Consider the following 18,202-nt stretch of genomic DNA (forward strand, 5'->3'; position numbering starts at 1 on the left):
TCTGGCCTTACAAAATTAAGACTGACCACTATATGGGAAATAGTGTGAAATAGCTGTGACTGAAAAAAATGGTAATTCTGAGATTTGTTTTTTAAGTTTTTGAAGAAGTTAATGCGTCTGAACATGGATGGAAATAATTTGGTACATATTCCTTCAGAATTACCATCTACACTAGAAGAACTTAAAATAAACGACAACAATCTCCAGTCTATCGATGAAGAAAGTTTATCAGGTATTTAAATCTTGTGTGCAAGATTTCACAGTATTGCTAAATGCATAACTAGAAAATTTTAGGTTACTTCACCATTAAGTTGATAAGCTAACTTTAATCACTTACCCAAGAAATATGTCTCCTACTGCCTTTTTCAATGTCCTGCTGTTTTTTAAAACAAAAAATGCCTTAATCTTAAATAAAACCTTTTCTTAATGATGCCAGGTGTTCGTCACTCACAGCACAGTAACTCTCTTACAAGCCCTTAATATCTGAAGAGTTGCACTTAACTGAGCACCATGTATTTGGGTGACTCACTGTATCCATATGCATTGCTACTTCATTTTCTGTATGCTGGAATCTCGATCCAAGTGCATGACAATTCTGTGTAAAGAAAGAATGAACATGCACTGTGTGTGCGGCAGTGCTAGATGGGAGGGGGGGGGCGCGGCAAGAAACCTCACGGCAGCAGCCTCGGCAGCTCTGTTCTGGAGTATGTGAGTTGAAGTTCTGCTAATTCCGTACCCATGATGCAGGAAGTGAAGCTGTCCCCACAGCTTGGCTTTCTGATGGACAATTCAGTGAGGAGTGTCTAAACATGCCAGAGTGGGCTCTCTTTCTTCTTTCTCCAGTGATATGTAGAACTGCAACTACACACAAGTGTCATTTTGTACAAATCCTGACACCTTTGATTAGCTTGTGAATTCCCTTAAGACAAGAATGCCTAATTTTCTTTTTCATCTTCATAATCATCTAGCACTGCTCTTGAAGTATAATGCCCAACACTTTCTGCTAACTTGAGTTGAAACACAGTTATTAAGCAGTACTGAAAAAGTGAGCATATAAAGGAATAAACAATCCAAGTATTATTTCTGTTAGCTTCCAAAAAGCTTCACAGGAAAAAAACACTTCCATTGATGAGAAAGAACAGTAATTATGAGAATTGCCAAATGTGAAGATTACATAGTTATGGAAACACTCAGTTTCCAGATGGATTTGGATGTGCACATGAAAAACATTAATAAACACAGATTTTGATGGGCTTTGTCATATGGAAAGGACACTGGAAACTTTAATTTCTAACTGCTCTGTTAGACTGAAAGGAACACAAAATTGAGAACAAGCATATAAATAGGCTGTATAAACTGGGTTTACATTTCTAGCTCTGCTATTAAAATGGTATCTTATAAAAACATAAATTACTGATTTTTCTTTTCTGAGGCAGGGTCTCACTATGTATTCTAGGCTGTCTTTGAACTTACAATCTTCCTGCCTCAGCTTCTAAGTGCTGGACTTATAGTCATGAGCCACCATGTCTTACTATACACTTCCTATTTTGAAGTTTTTCTCGTATATCCCTGGAATAGGTTCTCAGCACACTCAAACAAATGCACTGTATTTCCAGAGTGTTGATTTATAATCCTGGGTGGACTGGCCATCTTCTCTCATGTCTATGCACTAAACACAGAGGAGTTCTGCTGCTTGGGTAACAGCTAGCAGGTGAGCCTGAACATGACCTCACCTAGTGCTGTGACACAGCCTTTCTGTGTGTTGCCTCTAAAAGCCACTATTCTCTATCCTTCCCTGCAGCTACTCACCAATGGCCTTTCAGATCACAGATGCAAAGAAATGGAAAACCAAGAGAGAAAAGGCATGGGAAAGAAAAAGATATAATTCTAGATGCTGTAGGAACTGAAGGCAGGATGGACTGGTAGTCAAGAGTCGAGGGAGGGAGGTGTACAAGGGCACACATAACAAGTAAAGGAGACACTGAGACACTGAATGTGTGCTAAACAGAAAGGGAGCTCTACCACGCTAGAGGAGTAAAAGGCCCGGGGCGGGGGAGTGGAAAACAGGATGTGCTTCAGAACATTCTTGTCATGCCTCATGACTAGAACAATCAACCCAAGTCAGCTCACCCTGGCTGCTTAAGTCCACCAGGAACACTAACATGCATGCCATTGTACCTACAATGGGTCATGGTCTTACTTACCACAACAAAGGTCTTTTACCTCTATTTTCTTGTTAGGAATCCTTTCAACAGTGACCTCAGATCTAATCTAACTAAAACGCTCTTTACCCCACTTCACACACAGACAGAGAGACAGACAGACACAAGAGAAAACAGCACAGGAACACAAAGCATTGTGAATTTGTTGTTTCTCAGGATGTCATGTAATTACCGACTTCTGTTCTCCACTTTTCAATGGAAAGTGCCTATACTTCAAGATCTCAACCTATATATTAGAGAAATGCTGGGTCCTCTGTACCTTTAATTTTGGAAACAAGACACAAAGAAACATAACTATGGACAGTTTCCTGGCTGTCTTACCTACTTCCTGTAACCCAATCCCTGACTGATCCTAAGTACCACCACCAGAATGGTACTTATGTGGCTTTTGTCATAGCATCCTCAGTTCTGCACTTAGGTATACAGAGAATGAGAGCCAGACCTACATTAAGGGCATTCCCTCCAAACAACAATTTTACCCTGCTGCACACAGCCCACCTCAGGGTGAGGCCTCCATCCATCCCAGCAAGCTCAAACATGCCTTTTATCTGCAGGTGCTCACTTGGCTGTTTCAACCTGAAGCTCCTCTTAACTATATCTAAATCTTTGTATCCATAAGAGACTATTACTTCCACACCACTCCTATCTGTAATACATTCTCTTAAAAACTTCAGGCATTTATTACCTATATTTCACATGTGACTGTCTTTGCTGTTTCATGGTACAGGCCTGAGCTGCACAGGGTATTCATTGTAATGCTGATGACAGAGGTTGAGCAGGAAAACATCCCATATTTGGGGAACCTTGTCTACACCCCGAACCTCTGACTCAGAGGCCCCCGGGTATGTCACTGTTGAGTGGAGCATGCTCTATCTGACCTAGATGATACCACTCCTGAGGCCAGCAGAAACAGTGTAAGGGGAAAAAAAACCTTGCTTGTATAAAGGTCTTCCTTGGTAGTTCATTCTGAATACATGGAGAGTTCTGATAATCTTTTTTTTTTTAAATTTTATAAAAAATTTAATTTTACATATCAGCCACGGATTCCCCTGTCCTCCCTCCTCCCACCTATCCCTGCTTTCCCCCCAACCCACCCCCCATTCCCACCTCCTCCAAGGCAAGGACTCCCCTGGGGATTCAGCTCAGCCTGGTAGATTCAGTTGAGGCAGGTCCAGTCCCTTCCTTCCTTCACCAAGGCTGAGCAAAGTGTCTCAGCATAGGCCCTAGGTTCCAGAAAGCCAGCTCATGCACGAAGGACAGGTCCTGATCCCACTGCCTGGGGGCCTCCTAAATAGTTCAAGCTAATTGACTGTCTCACTTATCCAGAGGGTCTGATACAGTTCCATGGGGGCTCCTCAGCTATTGGTTCATCATAGTTCATGTGTTTCCACTAGTTTGGCTATTTGCCCCTGTGCTTTTTCCAATCATGGTCTCAATATCTCTTGCTCATGTAATCCCTCCTCTCTCTTGGCAATTGGACTCCTAGAGCTCCACCTGGGGCTTGGCCGTGGATCTCTGCATCTACATCTTTCTTAAATAAAACAAAACAAAACAAAACAAAACAAAAAACTAGCTTCATTCTGTGCCAGTCTTTCCTCCTCCTCTTTCTCTTCCTCCTCTTCTGTGACAGCATCTCACTGCGTAGCTTCAGCTGTTCTGGAACATTCCTATGCAGACCAGACTGGCCTCAAACTGTCAGAGATCTGCCTGCCTCTGCCTCCTGAGTGCTGGGATTAATGGTATGCACCACTACACCTGGTACTCTGCTATATTTTTAACTCTCTTGTTGAGAGATTGAGGGTTTGTGAGGACAGTGTTTGTTTCTGTGTTACAGAGAAAGGAAATCACCATCCCACTGCCTATCACATTGCCAATTCATACCTACAGGTATTTGCAAATGGTTCCAATGAATATCATGACACTCTTAACTCCTTGTCCACTTGAATTCCAAATCCCTGTTTGGGAAGTATCTTAATCATGGTTACTATTGCTGTGATGAAAAATTATGACTCTCTAGAGCAACTTAGGATGAAAGGGTTTACTGGTTTATGCTTCCATGACACTGTTCATCCAAAGGAAGTCAGGACAGGAACTCAAGCAGGGTAGGAACCTGGAGGCAGGTGCTGATCAGGGCTATGGAGGGGTGCTGCTTACTGGCTTGCTCTCCATGGCTTACTCAGCCTGCTTTCTTATAGAACCCAGGACCACCAGTCCAGGGATAGCACCACCCACAATGGATTGGGTCCTTCCTCATCAATTAATAATTAAGAAATGCCTGACCAATTTGCATTCAGTCTGTCATAGAGGCATTTTCTTAATTGAGATTCCCTCCTCTCAGATGACTCCAGCTGTGGCAAGTTGACATAAAACTAGCCAGTACAAGGAATATGGCCTCTAGAGGTGATCCTTACTCTTCTGTCTACCTTCTGTTTTTCTTTGTTTCTGCTCCTTATACATATTTGTATCCTGCAACACCTGAATTATTTCCCCCAACCATGACTCTTGTCCTGGTTGAATTGTGCAGATGTCATGTATAAAATACTCAAGAAAAGGATTTAATGGGGAAACCAAGATAAAGAAAATTTAAATCTCCAAATACACTGAATTTTTAAAAATGGGTTCTTTCCTCTTTTTGTTGTTTCTTTGTGCAGTTCTGGAGCTCCAGCCCAGGTCACAGGCAAGTGCTCTGCCACTGAGCTACATCATCAGCCCAAATTGCATATTTTTAAAGTTATTCTAATACTCAGATAATTTTATTTTTCTAGATTTAAACCAACTTGTCACCTTAGAATTGGAAGGAAACAATCTCAGTGAAATCAATGTCAATCCTTTAGCTTTCAAATCTTTGAAGAGCCTATCATATCTACGTCTCGGAAAAAACAAATTTAGAATCATACCACAAGGTCTTCCCGCTTCTATTGAGGTACTGATATCTTTCTTCTAATTTCTGTTTTGTTTCCTGAGACAGGATCTCACTATATAGTTCAGGCTGGCCTAGAAATCATGATCCTCCTGCCTCAGCCTCCTGAGTACTATAAGTGTAGCTGTGTGCCATTACACTGAACTTCTTCTAATGTTTTATAGTATTATATACTATAAAAATATACAAGACAAATGTATCCTTTAATTATTATTATTATTATTATTATTGTTGTTGTTGTTGTGAGAGTGAGAGACAGAGTCATGCATGGGAACAGGCATATATACATCACAATGGACATGTGGAAGTCAGAGCACAACATTTGGGAGTTGGTTTTCTCTCTTCCACCATGGATTGTTGGGCTCCAATTCAGGTTGTTAGGATTGTGTGGCAAGCACTTATTACCTACTAAGCTATCTTGTTGGCTCTAAAATAAATATCTTAGAAGACTACTTACTGTAATATATATTAAACTCAATAGAGTTCTGGCACTATATACAGAATTCACTATCACCTGAGTATTAGATGCATCTGATAACATGAAAAATGGTAATGATGACAGCTCTCGGTGGGGAAACAAACCGATTAAATTATCCTAAACCAGAGCTAGCAAGTTTAACTACTTGTGCCCTGTCCTACTTAGGGTTTCTATTGCTGTGACAAAACACCATGACCAAAGCTACTTGGGGAGGAAAGAGTTTATTTAGCTTACACTTCCACAACACTGTTCAATCATCAATAGAAGTCAGGACAGGAACTGATGGAGAGGCCATGGAGGAGTGTTACTTATTGGCTTGCTCCCCATGGCTTGCTCAGCCTGCTTTCTTTCTTTTTTCTTTTCTTTTTCTTTTTTTTTTTTTTTGGTTTTTCGAGACAGGGTTTCTCTGTGTAGCTTTGAGCCTTTCCTGGAACTCACTTGGTAGCCCAGGCTGTCCTCGAACTCACAGAGATCCGCCTGGCTCTGCCTCCTGAGTGCTGGGATTAAAGGCGTGCGCCACCACCACCCGGCAAGCCTGCTTTCTTATAGAACCCAGGACCACTAGCCCAGGGATGGCACCGCCCACAATGGGCTGGGCCTTCCCCCATCAATCGCTAACTAGGAAAATGCCCTACAGGCTTGCCTCTAGCCTGATGTTATGGAGGCATTTTCTTAATTGAGGTTCCCTCCTCTCAGATGACTTTAGCTCATGTCAGATTGATATAAAACTATCTAACACATCCCTAATTCACAAATTCTGAGTAAAAGCACATTCTGACCTAATTAATGATAACAATATGGATGGATCTAAGAATTGTACAATAAGGCCTGGACTATTTTCATCAACTCTGAAGCTTAGAAATTTTCATCAGTTCTATCTAAAACTGTTCTTGTTCTTGTTTCAAACCTTCTGGAGTCCCCAGTGGTTCCCAGGAGTGCTCTTTCCCACTCAGGTGGTCTTTAGCCAATAACTGTCAATGCTCATTTCTTGAATTAGGAACACTGAGGTCCAGAGAGTTTATATATACTCACAGACCAAGCTGGACCTCAGGTTTCCTTATCTGAACTTGTTTCTACCACATTCCATGTTCATCCCCCAAGAAGCCAGTATGGAGTTCCTTTAGTCCTATGATCCAGAATAGAGAGCTATCTATTATGATTGCATACTGTTGTCACACCACTATAGTCCTGCTTCTTCCAGCTGCTAAAGAGACATAGCTAGAGTACGCTGGAGTTTACCAGTACTTGGCTTTACATCAGAATTATCTAGTTGTTTGTTTGTTTTCTTTTTTTCAAGAGAGGGTTTCTCTATGTAGCTCTGGATGTCCTAGAACTTGCTTTCTAGACCAGGCTGGCCTTGAACTTAGAGATCCATCTGCCTTTGACCCAGAATCCTGGGATTTAAAGGTATGCGCCACCATGTCCAGGTAATTTTTTGTTTTAAAATAGGAATTTATTATCCTAGTCTGGGATTGAACTCTTGATCCTCCTGCTTCTACCTCCCAAGTGTTGAGATCACAGGCATGCACCACCACCATGCCCTGCTTTATATGATACTGGGGATCAAAAGTGTATCCCAACTTTCATCTAAATTATTAAGACATAAACACACCCGAACCTATCCTTGACATGCTAATTCTTATTCTTTGTTAGCAAAGTCAGATACCTAAATTATTTTTTAAAGATGCATTTTAGGGACCAGAGAGATAGCTTAACTGGTAACCCAGCTGCTGCAAAGCCTGACAACCTGAGTCTGATCCCTGAGACCCATATTGTGGAGATAACTGATAACCTACAAGTTGTCTTTTGATTTCTATACATATCTATATACATATATGCACACAAAATATAATACAATTATAAATACTTTGATACATGCAACTGGTAAAACATATACACGTGCAACTTAGGTGATTAAAAAAAAAACAATATTTGCGCCGGGCAGTGGTGGCCATGCCTTTAATCCCAGCACTCAGGAGGCAGAGGCAGGCAGATCTCTGTGAGTTCGAGGCCAGCCTGGGCTACCAAGTGAGTTCCAGGAAAGGCACAAAGCTACACAGAAAAACCCTGTCTTAGAAAAACCAAAAAAAAAAAAAAAAAAAAAAAATCAATATTCTCCTCCCCATGTCTGAACTTTCCAGCCTGGCTTCTGTCTCTCCAAAGGGACCTGTTTCCACTGATCTTGGAAATTCTGGGCACACAGTATACATCACATGCTATTTGCTATGAATCCTTTTAAAAACACTGCTGCAGGCCAGCCTTACATCACAGCACATCTGAAGACTGTCACATATCAACTTTCTTATAGCTTCAGGGTCTTCGGTATATAAATGAGTATTCCAGAACCTACTTAAATACCCCTTCCTGTGATTTATTTAGGTTGGAATTTTCTACTTTAAATGAAGTGATTCTGATGTACACTTGAGTTTGGAAATCTCTCATGTAATTCATCCCTTAAGTACACGGGGCAATAAAAGCAAAAAGCTAAATGTTCCTTTATGTATTTCTAACAAATGCCAGAATTAAGTTACAAAAGGAAAATAATCATGTTATGAATAAAAAGTTGCATTCAACATGTAAGCCAATTCTACTTAAGCATTCTAACTATAACCAGAAAAAATTTAATAATTAAGACCCTTTAGTAAAAATTTTTTCTAATACCAGCAACTTTCTTTTTTTAAAAAATTTATTTATTTTATGTGCATTGGTGGTTGCCTGCATGTATGTCTGTGTGAATGTGCTGAGTCCCCTGGAACTGGAGTTACAGACAGGTGTGAGTTGCCATGTGGGTGCTGGGAATTGAAACTGGGTCCTTTGGAAGAGCAACCAGTGCTCTTAACCACTGAGCCATCTTTCCAGCCCCCTAATACCAGCAACTTAATGAATGTTAATTTTATGAGTATATAAATTAAAAGTCAAGTCTAAAAACATGAGCCTAAAATAATTATAGAGACTACTGAATAGTGGGAAGCTGGTCTGAAGCTCAGGCTCAGCTAGATTGGACCCTCATGCATTAGCCCTGGAACCTAGGGTGAGCATTATCTCTTTACAAGCCTATCACTGGTGAGTTGTGATTATTTCTACCCCTAACTTTCAGGGCTCTGAAGCTCAATTAACATAACTAATGTAAGGGTTTGTGTGTGTGTGTGTGTGTGTGTGTGTGTGTGTGTGTGTGTGTTGTTTTGTTGTTGTTGTTTTTTAAGACAGGGTTTCTTTGTGTAATAGTCATGACTGTCCTGGAACTTGCCTTGTAGACTAGGCAGGCCTTGAACTCACAAAGATCCGTCTGCCTCTGCCTCCCAAGTGCTGGGATTAAAGGTATGTGCCACCGTGCCTGGCTAACTAAGTTTTATAAGTCAGAAAATTTATACAATTATATGATATGCTGTATCATATAACATTATGGCTAAAAAACTAAGTTTAACTGACTGAAGAGATGACTTTGTAAAGTGCTTGCCACATAAATGTAAGGATCCAAGTTTGATTTCTAGCATCCACAAAAAGCTGTATATGGTAGTACGTGCCTAGAATGGGGAGACAGGGGGATCTCTGGAGCCCACTAGTCCAGCCAGTCTAGCTGAATCAGGGATCACTAGGTTCAGTAAGAGACTGTCTCAGAAGCTAAGGTGGAGAGAGACTGAGAAGATACTTGATACCAACCTCTGTCCTCCACATGCTTTTGCACAAATGTGTAAAATACATATACAAACCCACACTCAAATATGCATATGCATAAACACAAATTAAATTTATTTAATCCCATAATGATAGGCAATATTTTTTATGTTATTAGCTATAAAATTTGACATCTTAAAAGTATGAACTCACTTAAAAAAGGTAGTAAGACTTTAATACTAATGAGAATAGTCTATTTTAGTTTTTGTGAAATTGGATATATTTTCTCTTATTTATAGGAATTATACCTAGAAAATAATCAAATTGAAGAAATAACTGAAATTTGTTTCAATCATACCAGAAAGATCAATATGATTGTATTACGTTATAATAAAATAGAAGAAAGTCGGATTGCTCCTTTAGCATGGATAAATCAAGAGTAAGTATCTACCACAGTTTAATTTTCTTAGCATCTTTTCCCATGGAATTGTTACTCTTAATTCCAAAATTTAGCTGCTTCACTGAGTTTCAAACTATTTATGAGGTAAGTGATATTATGACCACTACTGCCTGTGGGCCTGCTAAGTGCTAAACTAGCAAGAAATGGGGGTTGACTCATAACAATCAATGCCTACTGGACAAGTTGTCAGTTTAAATGGCATAATCCTCTGCACACAGAGAGGAGTGTTGACTCCCTTTTTCTTCATCATTAGATGGAAATACCAAGCTGCAGAGACCTGGCCTGTCTTCCTACACCATACTGCCTTCTTTTATCCAAACCATTTCTCTTCCTCAAGAAGGCTTTGTTTGAAAGTAGAGGTGCAAAATAGAATCCACCTTTCTAGAAGGAGTTAACAGCCTATTTGTAGTCTTTAGCAAAGAATGAATGAGTTGAAGGCAAGCTCAGTCTGATATCATGTCCAATGGATATGCCCAAACATAGGCTGAATGTTTATACAAGGATATGCTCCTAAGTTGACCACCCTGGGAAATGGGCTGTTCACAGAGATGAAAAGAGGCTTTGGACCCACCTGGAGGATAAGGAAGTCCTTTGTGAATAGAGGAATTTCTATTGGGTGAAGAGGGTTGGCAGAAGCCCTTGTAGACTCAGGGGAAGTTTCTGAAACAAAGCAGGGAGCTCAACACATTCCCAGGACTTCCCAGTGCGTTAACACTTCCATATTCCTCCATTTCACTCTAGTCCTTTCATCTCACCCCAAGTCCCTGATGTGCCAGGTCATAAATCAATAAAAGTACAAGGAACCTCTACACCCACCACAAGTCAGGAAACATCATTACTAGAAATAAAGACTTGTGGATTTCACTTGATTCAACAATTTGAACTTAGTTTCCCCATTTTCCCAAAGGATCTGTGTGGACTCTGATGAACAACCCTAGCTAAGGTACTGTGTGGATGTTGGTAAGAATATGAGCTTGGGGGCCAGACAGACCCAGGCTGACATATATAATCTGGTTTTGTTTAGGTTCATTAGGATGGCCCGTCAGTCTACTGAAGCTCCTTATCCTGTTCACTTTTCCTTTGTTGCAGAAATCTTGAATCCATTGACCTGTCCTACAACAAGCTTTACCATGTCCCCTCCTATCTACCTAAGTCTCTGCTGCACCTCGTACTAATTGGGAACCAGATTGAACGGATCCCTGGCTATGTGTTTGGCCATATGGAACCAGGCCTGGAGTACTTGTACCTGTCATTTAATAGACTTGCGGATGATGGTGTGGACCTAGTCTCATTCTATGGGGCATATCATTCTCTGAGAGAATTATTTCTGGATCACAATGACTTAAAATCCATACCACCTGGAATACCAGAAATGAAAGCACTGCATTTTCTGAGGCTGAACAACAATAAGATTCGGTAAATTTTGAATTTTTCTAGTGTCAATTTAAATTTTGGTTGACAAATTAAGTAATACTCATAATATGAACTTTTACATTTATTCTGAAGAGAAAAACTGGTGCTAAAAATTAGATCTAAACAAAACTGGCAATGTTAATAATTGCTAAAAGTGGAATAGTAGGTATGTGAAGATTGATAATGATTTTTTTGTGTTAATTTTGCAAATTTCCACAGTATTAAGTAGAGTATTACTACACAATATGTGGAGCCTTGGAGACAGACTCATTTAAGGTGGTAAAGCAGTAAATACACTATACTATAATCCCCATGTACATACATATAATAATTGCCTGAATATAGAGTTTTATAAATGTAAATTCTGAATAAATTTCTTGGAACTCATCTTCCTTCACTTTGGAAGGTTTCTGCATGTCTAATCATTATGCCTGCCTAGGCAGCATGGGTGACTAGGTGATTAATCTGGAACAGTATGGAGATAGGTTCAGTGGCACATGCTTCTAATTCAAGCAATTGAGAGGTGAAGGCAACAGGATCAGGAGTTAAAGGCTAGTCTTGGCTACACAGCTACACAATAACAGAAGTTCTGTTTTAAATCAACAATTAGGAAGAACTTCCTCACTTTGCAGGTTGTGACTATACTCTTATTGCTTCATTTCTTACAGTTGTGTAGATCTAACGATCTACTTCTACTGTCTTTTTTCCTCCCTTTGAGACCTGGCATTATTACACCAGGCTGGCCGGGAATGCAGTTGAGTAGTGATGACTATCTTTAAACCCACTGCAATCCCTGATTAAGTTCCTGAGTACTGGAATCACAGATGTGAGTCACTATGACCTGCCTAACTCCATTTTAAGAAAAAAAATCATTTTTAAAAATGTAACTTCTAAATCCTAAAGTTAGATTACTTGGATTGCTTGTAATTTACATGTCTATTTTTCTTTAGGAATATTCTTCCTGAACAAATTTGTAATGCTGAAGAAGATGAGGACTCTGCTCTAGAACATCTTCATCTTGAAAACAATTATATTAGACCTAGAGAAATATCACCCTATGCATTTTCATGCATAAGACTGTATTCAAGTATTGTTCTTAAACCACAAAACATCAAGTAATTTCAAGTTTTCTTTTGCCACTTATAAATTTTACTCATGCATTAAAATTACATCTCTTTACTTTGTGTGGGTGGGGTGGGGGTTAGGTTGTGCACTGGGGTGTAATGCCCTCTGAAGCTAGAAGAGGGTGTTGGATGCCATGGAGATGGAGTCACAGGTGGTTCTGAGCAAACTGATGTGATGCTGTGAACTGAACTTGGGTCCACTGCAAGAACAGTACCTCTTCTTAACTTCTTGAACCATCTCTCCAGCTACCCAAACACTATTCTAATGCTAACTTCTTGGTTTAGTTCAGTTTACAGTGGTTATATGCACACTGGTAATGGTAAGGAAAGCTAGCAGAAGGGCATATGAGAGTTCTACACTATAAGCCAGAATTACTTTTTAAAGTTAAAAAAAGAGGGCATTTTAAGACAGCTTCCATGTCTTCTTCAGCAAGATCAAAAGATTATGAAAAGTAAGCTGGACACACCACCTTTAGTCCCAGCACTTGGGAGGCAGAGACAGGAGGCTCTCTGTGAGTTTGAGGCTAGGCTGTTCTATATAGTGAGTTCCAGGACAGCCAGGGCTATGTAGAGAGACAGAGACAGACAGAGAGATAGAGAGACAGAGAGAGAGAAACTATAAAATTTGTAGTTTGTTTTAAAAAATACAAATTACTGCTAATTATAAGCTGAGTTAAATGTAAAAATAACTCATTTCTGAAAACATTCCTCCACTAGTTATAGTTAGCAACATCTCTTGCCATATTTGCTGAAATGTACTTTTTATCAGTTTAATGAACAAAGTCGTATTTATTACACACTAACTTGTAATGATTTCTTATTAATATACATTTTATTAATTAATTAATTAATTAATTAATTAATTAATTGAGATAGTGTCTTACTGTTTAGCTCTGGCTGGCCTGGAACTTGCCAAGTGCTAGGATTAAAGGCATGTGCAACCATGACGACCCCTGATCTCTGTACTGATAAAAAAAAAGTTATACAAAAAGACAGCCAACAGATTGGGAAAAGATCTTCACCAACCCCACATCTGACAGAGGATTGATCTCCACAATATATAAAGAACTCAAGAAACTAGACATCAAAGCACTGAACAGTCCAATTAAAAAATGGGCTAAAGAGCTAAACAGAGAATTCACAAAACAAGAACTACAAATGGCTGAAAGACATTTAAAGAAATGCTCAACATCCTTAATCATCAGAGAAATGCAAATCAAAACGACTCTGAGATACCACCTTACACCTGTCAGAATGGCTACGATCAAAAACACCAATGACAACCAATGTTGGAGAGGATGTGGAGCAAAGGGAACACTCCTCCACTGTTGGTGGGAATGTAAACTTGTACAACCACTGTGGAAATCAGTATGGCAGTTTCTCAGAAAATTAGGAATCGAACTACCTCAAGACCCAGGCATCCCACTCTTGGGCATATACCCAAGGAATGCTGATTCATACCATAAAGATACATGCTCAGCTATGTTCATAGCAGCACTATTTGTAATAGCCAGAACCTGGAAACAACCTAGATGCCCATCAACGGAAGAATGGATGAAAAAAATGTGGTACATATACACAATGGAGTACTCCTCAGCAGAGAAAAACAATGAAAGCATGAAATTTGCAGGCAAATGGATGGAACTAGAAAAAATCATCCTGAGTGAGGTAACCCAAACCCAGAAAGACAGTTATGGTATGTACTCACTCATTGGTGGATTCTAGATATAAAATGAACAATCAGACCACAGCCCATAGAACCATAGAGGCTATATATATAGCATGGAGGTCCCTAGGACGACTGTGGCATATAATAAATTTCAGTTTTACTCAATTATTAAAAAAAAAATAGCCAAATGAATGGAAACACATGAACTATGAACCAAAGGCTGAGGGGCTCCCAGCTGGATCAGGCCCTCTGAATAGGTGAGACAGTTGATTGGCTTGATCAGTTTGGGAGGCATCTAGGCAGTGGGACCAAGTCCTGTGCTCATTGCATGAGTTGGCTGTCTGAAACCTGGAACTTATGCAGGGACACTTGGCTTAGTCTGGGAGGAAGGGACTGGACCTCCCTGGACTGAGTCTACCAAGTTGATCACAGTCCTCGGGGGAGGACTTGTCCTGGAGGAGGTGGGAATGGAGGGTGGGCTGGGGGTAAGGGGAGGGTGTGGGAGGGGGGAGAATAGGGGAACCAATGGCTGATATGTAGAACTGAATGATATTGTAAAATAAAAAATATATATCACAAAAAAAAAGTTATAAGACACATACAGAAACTATGCTGACTTCTTTCATTAACTCTCAGTTTTGGGATCTGGAGAAACACAAGGCTCACGAATTCATTTCTAGCTTTGGCCACTGCTTTAGCTTCTTTTCCTGTTACTGTGACTCCTAGTTAGGGTTTCTATTGCTGTGAAGAGACAACATGACCATGGCAACTCTTATAAAGGAAAACATTGAATTGAGGTGGTGGCTTACAGTTGCAGAAATTTAGTCCATTATCATCATAGCAGGAGGCATGGTGGTGTGCAGGAAGACATGGTGCTGGCTACATCTTGATATGCAGGCAACAGGAAGTGGACTGAGTGTTACACCAAGGGAAGCTTGAGTAAAAGAGACCTCAAAGCCACGGTCACACTTCCTCCAACAGACCTCCTAGTAGTGCCACTCCCATTGGGGGCCATTTTCTTTCAAACCACTACACTGTAACAAAATTCCCTGACAAAAGCCAACTCAAGGAAAAAAATGGTTTATTTTGTGATACAGTTTAAGGGCATAGCCCATCATGGCAATGAAGTCAAAGAAACAGAAGACTGAAATAGCTAGTCACACCGTGTTGAAAATCAGGAACTAGAAGCAATAAATGCTCGTGCTCATGTCAAAGGGAACTCAAACTGAGTATGATGAGCCAATCCAATTAATACCTAAATACAACAGTGATGGGTTATTAAACAATTTATTTCTTATTCTCAAACCTTTTATTTCCAAATAGTCTCATTCTATAGCTCAGGCTGCCTTTGAACTCATCATGGTCCTTCTGGAAGTCTTGGTTTCCCAAGTGTTGGGATGACAGGTATATATCACCTGTCAAGTCTACTGTAACTTTCTTTAGCTGCATTATGGCGCCACTTTAGAGAGCCCGTGACAAACTTAACTGAGAAGCTCTCCTGGTCTGGTAGGGTTACTGTAAGTAGAAATCAAGTACCCAGGCAAGAGCATCCATCGGTCAAACAGTGGTGATGCAAGGAGCAGAGCAGCCTAGGCTTCTCCTGCCAGGGCCTGAGAACTCTCAGGGGATACGTGGCCACAGTTGACAGCCTGCAAGGAAAGGATGGTGTGTGCAGCGGCAGACACTTTCCCCAACTTTGTTAAGGTAGCAGACTCTCGCATAAAGCTAAAAATCAGAATGACAGTTGGAACTTTGCCCTGAATTTGGAGGATTCATTTATTTCAACTGTTTTGTTTTCTTTTTCTTTCTTTCTTTTTTAATAGTTTTATAAATGTTTTCAGTATGGAACCTGTTCAGTCTTGAAATTTCATCATGTTCTGAATGGGATGTTTTAATTTCATAAAAATAGTGATAAATGTCCTTACAGCAAACATTCTTCTTGAAATAATGTTATAACAAACAGATGTTCAGTCTGGCCTCATAAATCTGTTGTAATCATTAGCACATATGTGCACTAAGAAGTCTTAGACTAGCCACGGTTGAGAAAACAATGTTGTGTCTTGACTTTGTACATATGTACATGGAATGCTATCTGTATTCTTAAATTCGATTTTGGCTTATTGTACATGGCGATTTTTAAAAATACTAAGATATGATCTAGTGAAAAACATATATAGCTTGGTGTTATGAAGGAATAAATATGCCAGGAACTAGAGAAGGACCTAAATACTATGTTTTGAATAGATAAGTGGATCACATCACACAAGGCTCATGGGAGATTTAGGTCAATGATAAGGAAGTGAGCCTACCACTCCTCCAAATGAAGCAACTTTGGTTTTATCAGAGAAGTTGGAAGTGGCCATTTGTCAGAGGATAGGCTGAACCTGGCTTGTAGTACAAGACAGAGATAGGAGGACAGTGAAGTCAGAAAGTCCTAGGGTTGGTGGGTGAACCTTCTAGAAGCTTCCTCCGGTACTTCATGCAATGTTAGCATTAACACTCAGGTCATATCTGAGTTTATTAGTTATGCCTAACTGACCACCTGCTATTTCTATTGAGACATTTCTAGATGTCTTTGTGTACAGGATGTTGCATAGCAGGTAGGTGGATAGGTATATTGTGTTTTTCCAAAAGGACTGTAAAACTTAGGAGAAAACAAAGAATTCAGTTTTTGAAACCTTGCATACTGTGCATAGTAGGTAATAAAAGTGGGTGTTGAATAAACAAAGAATTTTGTCTTCTTGGTCCTCAGTGCAAAATGGATTAATTCATGTGTCATCCAAAGTTGGTATAAACATTAACCCCCCCCAATACCAACAAACAAACAAACAAAAAATTGAAAAGAATCTGAAAAAATTCAGCATTTTCAAAAGAAAAATGTTCACAGGGCCATTAAGTTAATCAGGTATACATTTTCTTATTAATTTTTCCTAACCTAGACATTAAAAAACCAAGTGTATTTTTAACTTTGTGTGGATGTGAGAACGTGAACATATGTAAAGGGACACACAGAAGTCAGAGGCATGAAATTCTTCTAGAGCTGGAGTTACAGGTTGTTGTGAACCGCCTCATGTTGGGTGCTGGGCACTGAACTTGTGTCCTCTGAACAGTATACAACTTCACCACTGAGCTCATTTTCCAGCCCAAAGCATAGTCTTTCAACAATTAAATTATGCTTTGACAACTGGAAATACTTAGTAATCGATATAGTTGTTCTGTATCACAGTCCTTCCAAAGCCATCATTTAACATACCATGAATTACTATGTTCCCAAGCCAATGATTTAATGAAATATTCAAATTCTGCTGTTTAAGGGAACCTCAAAGGGTAGTATAAACAAAACACTATATGATATCAGTTCTATCCTTTCCTCTTATTTAGGAGAAGAGTAAAAGTTTCCTCAGAGAAGAATTTATAAACTGAGATGACTGAACCAATTCTTTGTTCATGGTTGCATATCAGTTCTGATCATCACTGATTGGCTAAATTTTAAAAAAGTGTTAAAAGATTTCACTAAAAGAAATTTCTGGTTAGTTTGGATAAGGGCTTGTCTATCTTGTTGATTTTCTCAAAGAATCAACTCTTTGTTTCATTAATTTTTTTTGTATTGTTCTCTGTTTCTATTTTATTGATTTCAGCTCTCAATTTAATAATTTCCTGGTGTCTATTCTTCCTGGGAGACTTTGCTTCTTCTTGTTCTAGAGCTTTCAGGTGTGCTGTTAAGTCACTAGTGTGAGATTTCCCCAACTTCTTTATGTGGGCATTTAGTGCTATGAATTTCCCTCTTAGCACTGCTTTCATAGTGTCCCATAAGTTTGGGTATGTGGTGTCTTCATTTCCATTGATCTCTAGGAAGTCTTTAATTTCTTAACCCATTGGTGATTTAGTTGAGCATTATTCAGTTTCCATGAGATTGTAGGCTTTCTGTAGTTTTTGTTGTTGTTGAAATCTACCTTTAAACTATGGTGGTCTGATAGAACTCAGGAGATTATTCCAATTGTTTTGTATCTGTTGAGATTTGCTTTGTGGCCAAGTATGTGGTCAATTTTAGAGAAGGTTCCATGGGGTGCTGAGAAGAAGCTATATTCTTTTTTGTTAGGATGGAATAATGTTCTGTAGATATCAATTAAATCCATTTGAGTCATAACATCAGTTAAGTCCTTTATTTCTCTGCTAAGTTTCGATTTGGCTGATCTGTCCAGTAGTGAAAGTGGGTGTTGATGTCTCCCACTATTAATGTGTGGGGTTTTATATGTAGTTTAAGCTTTAGTAATTTTTCTTTTACATATGTGGGTGCCCTT

General features: G+C 39.5%; 2 protein-coding genes across 4 annotated transcripts in view; one reads left to right on the plus strand and one right to left on the minus strand.

Annotated features, from left to right (window-relative positions):
* The window catches only part of Ecm2 (extracellular matrix protein 2), a 34,190-nt gene extending 21,916 nt beyond the window's left edge, over positions 1–12,274 (plus strand). For both annotated transcript variants that reach the window (XM_076573306.1, XM_006992274.4), the window contains exons 6-10: positions 97–232; positions 4,988–5,145; positions 9,535–9,674; positions 10,785–11,111; positions 12,059–12,274. In XM_076573306.1, the coding sequence (XP_076429421.1) occupies positions 97–232; positions 4,988–5,145; positions 9,535–9,674; positions 10,785–11,111; positions 12,059–12,227 (930 nt within the window). In that variant the 3' untranslated portion in view covers positions 12,228–12,274. The remainder of the gene's footprint in view (positions 1–96; positions 233–4,987; positions 5,146–9,534; positions 9,675–10,784; positions 11,112–12,058) is intronic.
* Positions 1–18,202, minus strand: part of Cenpp (centromere protein P) — a 210,215-nt gene that overhangs the window by 61,508 nt on the left and 130,505 nt on the right. The gene's annotated exons all lie outside the window — the stretch shown is intronic.

Source organism: Peromyscus maniculatus, chromosome 5, assembly GCF_049852395.1.
Source record: "Peromyscus maniculatus bairdii isolate BWxNUB_F1_BW_parent chromosome 5, HU_Pman_BW_mat_3.1, whole genome shotgun sequence".
Taxonomy (NCBI): domain Eukaryota; kingdom Metazoa; phylum Chordata; class Mammalia; order Rodentia; family Cricetidae; genus Peromyscus; species Peromyscus maniculatus.